The following is a 5,275-nucleotide window of genomic DNA, read 5'->3' as shown; positions in this document are numbered from 1 at the left end:
CAGTTTTATTTTTTAAGGTTCTTTTTTTTCAAATCTAAAGATTAAAATAGGCAGATTCCTAAGCTTGCTTATATTCTAAAATGCAAAGTATTTTTTAAGTTTCCAGGTATGATTTTTTAACTTTTAAAGCCTTTTTGTGTGTGTATGAGCCTATAAAATGTATTCTGCAAATCAGTTATAGTTTTTTTGTTTTTGTTTTTAATATATATTTTTATTGATTTCAGAGAGAAAGAGAGAAATAGAAACATCAGTGATGAGAGGGAATCATTGATTGGCTGCCTCCTGCATGCCCCACACTGGGGATTGAGCCCGAAACCCGGGCATGTGCTCTTGACCGGAATTGAACCTGGGACTCTGCAGTCCACAGGCCTACGCTCTACCCACTGAGCCAAACCGACTAGGGCAGTTATAATTTTTTATATTTCTTTTTTTAAATATATTTTTATTAATTTCAGAGAGGAAGATAAGGGGTGAGATAGAAACATAGATGAGAGAGAATCATTGACTGGCTGCCTCCTGCATGCCCCACACTGGGTGGGAATCGAGCCCACAACCTGGGCATCTGCCCTGACCAGGAATCGAGTCATGACCTACTGGTTCACAGGTTGATGCTTCTTTTCTGGTGACTTACTGTATTCCCGGCATTCTTCACTGGAATCACGGCAAACAGACAATTTGTGCAGAAGGGAGAACGTGTTAAGTTTATATGAATGATTGTACCAAATGACTTAATAGTTTTCAGGTGATTTAAATATATTTCTCAGCCTGAATAGGATTCTATTCCTATGAAAAATGTGCAAGTGGGACTTTAACACATCACTGTACTGATGAATGAAATATTGCTTTCTTACCCAAGTTAGAGATGCAAAAAAGTACTTTACTAGCCCTAGCCGTTTGCGTCAGTGGATAAAGCGCAACCTTCAGACTGAAAGGTCCTGGGTTCAATTCCGGTCAAGGGCACATGCCCTGGTTGCAGGCTCAATCCCCAGTAGGGGATGTGCAGGAGGCAGCTGATCAATGATTCTCTCATCATTGATGTTTCTATCCCTCTCTCCCTCTCCCTTCCTCTTTGAAATCAATCTATATAATAAAAACCTAAACGACCATTACAATGGAACAAGACCGAACAGTTGCTATGATGTGCACTGACCACCAGGGGGCAGCTCCTGCATTGAGTGTCTGCACTCCCTGATGGTCAGTGCACTCCCACGGAGGGAACTAAAGAGAGCATTCAAGTAATCTTTTAATGACATTTAAATGTATTTTTCATTATCCAAGCATTAGCCTAGTCAGTTATGTAGTGGGTCTCCATAAAGACGGGAGAACTCATTGGGTAATGAGAGCCTTTTGTCCTCTTGCAGATAACTATGCTAAAAATCAGCAGCAGAAGAAATACCAGGAAGAGGCCATCCCAGCGTTAAGAGATATTCCTATTAGCGAAGTAAATCAGATGTTCTTTCTGACTGCCAAAGAATCTTACACCAAAAACTGAATTGTGTATACACTACCATCAAACATTTATTAAAAGTTTTGGCATCATAATTTTGACCATAATTATCTCTCTTATTAATACCCAGTATTGAAATATTTTGAAAAATGTAAGTTGAACTTATCTTAGATTAAGGTCCATTAATATTGTAAAATTTCTCAAATATTAGTTACTAAGGGACAGAATAAATAAAACATTGATCATTACCATATAGCAGGCGTTTTAACAAATAAGTATCAGTAGAAGCAGGAAGTCCCTCCAGAGTCATTCATGTTGTCACTTTCAGGGAGCAATTGTGTCTTTCTCACTGTTTATTCTAGAGGCCCAGAATGCAGACTCCAGTTGGGGGAAGGGTTCATCTACTGTGTGTCCTTGCCATCAGATTCACGTGTAAGATGCAGATATTGATTGCGTACTCACACGGACGGGCCAGGTGTTTCTCTGGGCAGCGGGGTGTTGCAATGATTCTCAAAGAGCCTACATTTTCGAGGCAGATGGAAATAGACCAAGCAAATAAAGAAGGAAGTGAGTGCTGTGCAGAGAATTAAGATAGTACAGTTTCTAGAAAGTGGCTGCTTTAGATCCAGTGGTCAAGCAGGCTGCTCAGTTAGAGGCAGTTGAGGCTGAGATTTGATTGGTGAAACCAAGAGCCAGTCATATAAAGATTGGCGGGGCAGAGAGAGCTTTGAAGCAGCGAAAGCACTGACTTTCAGGTGGGAGGGAGCTGGTATTCTGGGACCTCAGCACTTTGCATAACTCCTCTCCAGAATAAAATGTCTGTCTCGGGCTAGTTCCGCAGCAGTACCCAAGCTTTGCTTTTACAGATCGTAGTCACGGAGAGTCACATGGCCAGGGCTGGATGACACCAGCCAGACTCACAGTGACTCAAATGTCGCATTGCACCCTAGTCAGCCAGGATGGCCCACTTGAGTTATAAAGCCTGTTTACCTGGCTCCCAAATATTAGAAGCAGCTTGAGTCAACCTGCGTCAGCTGCTGAGGCCCCATCCAGCCCTCTGACTGGTTTCTCAGTTAATGCACCATGGACTGGCATGTTCTGGGAGCCAAAACCAGGCTCTCTTCCCTAAATCTGGTAAGAGGAGGCTGGGCCTGCAGATCTAGAGACTTAGCCCAACCAGTGGCATGCACAGAGATGGTGGTGGGTGGGCTGCAACCTGGGAGGTCGGGGCAGATAGCAGACAACTCAGGGTGCAGCCAGTCACCTTTGCCCATTTTCACCCATCTGATAAGTCACATCTCCCCTGAGTATAAGGAGCATGAGGTGGAGAGAATGGTTGAGGTGTCTTCCCCAAGAAGGCGGAAGGTTTCAGTCACTGAGGCAGAAACATGAGAAGAAAGATGATGGTTTCCTTACACCGGCCTCTTTGGTTGTCTGCATTCCCCAATTTTAAATAATTAGTACAGCGAACATCTTTTGTGGATAAAAATCATCTGTGTGATGCCCCGCCGGTGTAGCTCAGTGGCTCAGTGTTGACCCATGACCAGGAGATCAAGGTTTGATTCCTGGCCAGGTACATGCCTGGGTTGTGGGCTCAATCCCCAGTAAATCCATGATAAATCTCTCGCCTATCTTTATAGATCCTATTAGTTCTGTTTCCCTGAGTCATCCTTGGCCCCTTGTTCCTAACACAGAGGACCTAGTTATATAGTTGGTGAAAAAAAAAGTTCAAAGGCTCATATCTGGAATCATCAGAAGTGATACAATTAAATTGTTTTGAAGATGTAATGAGAGAGATGTGTACACTTTTCATATTTAAAGGGGTCAAATCATTGAAGGACCTAAGTAATCAGAATTATCACTGGAGATCTTGTAACAACCTTAAATTACTAGAAAGCCATCATTATTTGCTTTCTACTTTCAAATTTTGATGTCTTTTAAGGTTTTTTTTGAAGTTACTAAAGTTTGTGAAACTAGTCCAATAGCCACTCCAGACCAAATTCCCCATCAGCATCTAACGTGAAGATTAAATTTAATGTGTGAAAGATAGATGACCTGCTGCAGGATCAAAAGGCAGTTAGAAATAATGGCCCTGGCCACAAAGACACACAAATCAAAGAACTGTCGGCCCAGGACAGAGATTCTATCAGTGATGAATCTGTCGTTTCACTTGACTGCGGATCCAGTACAATTATGGGAAAACTAACAGAAATGACCTGAGTGAACAGACAGACTGGGGCCATTTGTTTCTTAAGTGAAATTTCCAAGCACCCAACCTCAGCCTTTGCTTTTCCATCACCACTGAGCGGCAGTTGGCAGAGAGAGGTGACCTTTACTTAACCTTGGGAATAACTCTACCCGTTTCTGGTCGAAATAAGGAATGTATGTCAATGCCTGTTGGCCATCCAGCTGCAGGAGTTATCGGGTGTTTTTGGTCTCAGTCAATGATGTCTTTGCCTTTTTGAACTTTATTTTACAAAATAAATATCTTTCTTAGGTCATCTTGACAGTTAGAACAGGCCACACACCTGGTACAGATGCATGACAAATTTAAAAGTAACTTTGATCTGTTTTGTTTTGGTTTGGGTTGTTTTTTAACTCAAACATTCATCTGACTGAAGATAGAGAAATAACCAGGTTTCAATCTACTTTCATTCCTTTAGGTATTTAAAAAATGCTTATTGCTGTCAGCAACCCAAGAGATAAGTGGCTCCAAAACAAATCTTAAATCAAGCACTGCTTCCAGACTTAACCCCTTCCCTCCCAAACATACCTGTGTAGTCATTTGTTCAAAGATCTGACATAAATAAAATCAGATCAGATATCCAGTCCCTCAAAGAAAATGGTTTCAGTGAAGGTAGATCCCAAAACTTGCCCTCGTTTTCACCTCTCCATCCATCCTTAGCAGGACCTTCTTGTCACCAATAGACCAGTGCATTGGGCTAAGTCAGATGTTCCCCGTTGGATAAATCATGAAAATGCCATGAGCCAAACAACTTGGGTGATTGAAAGGTATTGATCAGCCCATCAACCACCAATTCTATGGATCAGTAATAGATTATTTCAGAAATATCCTTGATTAAAAGTCTGTAAGATCATGGCTAAGGTTATTTCATGATTATAACATTTTAAATCTACATTAATAATATAGTATCTAAGGACTGATGTTTTAAATATTTTCATTGTTTTTGTAAGTATCACTTATTTTTAAAGTAATACAAACACATTGTAGAGCATTTTAAAACTATAGAAAACAACAAAAAACAGTTATTTATAATCCATCACCCAAAGATAACCTGAACAGTTTTGTATAAGCGCTTCTAAGGATGTGTTTAACAACAGTATCAACAAAATCACACTGTAAATATAAGTTTGCCTTGTTTTTCAAATAACATATTATGAGCATTTAGCAACTGTATAATATTCTATCATTTGCCTTGTTTTTCAAATAACATCATATTGTGAGCATTTAGCAACTGTATAATATCCTATCGTATAGATGCACCATAATTTATTTCACAAATTTCTTGTTATTGGATTGTAGGATGAGTCTAAGTTTTCATTTTTATAAATATTATTATAACAAATATCCCTGTATAAAAATATTTGTATTTATCTCTGATTATATCCTTAGGAAATATTTCTATAAGGGTTAGGGATATAAAATTTCTAAAAGTGCCTATTGCCAATAGGCATCACCTATTGCCAAATTGCCCGGGAAGGTAGGCTTAATTTTATACTTTGACCAGCAAAGCATGACTTTTCACCACTCGGCATCATGCATAATTATTCATGAATGTGACAGTGGGTCTTCCATGATCATTTCCA

At 39.9% G+C, this 5,275-nt stretch overlaps 1 protein-coding gene across 1 annotated transcript in view; it reads left to right on the top strand.

Annotated features, from left to right (window-relative positions):
• Nucleotides 1–3,970, top strand: part of PIGP (phosphatidylinositol glycan anchor biosynthesis class P) — a 9,431-nt gene extending 5,461 nt beyond the window's left edge. Inside the window, exon 3 of the mRNA XM_006774151.2 lies at nucleotides 1,362–3,970. Coding sequence (XP_006774214.2) covers nucleotides 1,362–1,492 — 131 coding nt within the window. The 3' untranslated portion in view covers nucleotides 1,493–3,970. The remainder of the gene's footprint in view (nucleotides 1–1,361) is intronic.
• The last annotated feature ends 1,305 nt before the right edge of the window (nucleotides 3,971–5,275 follow it).

This window comes from Myotis davidii, unplaced genomic scaffold, assembly GCF_000327345.1.
Source record: "Myotis davidii unplaced genomic scaffold, ASM32734v1 scaffold227, whole genome shotgun sequence".
Lineage (NCBI taxonomy): Eukaryota > Metazoa > Chordata > Mammalia > Chiroptera > Vespertilionidae > Myotis > Myotis davidii.
The sequence above is the reverse complement of the archived record's forward strand: the minus strand, read 5'-3'. Positions and strand labels throughout refer to the sequence as shown.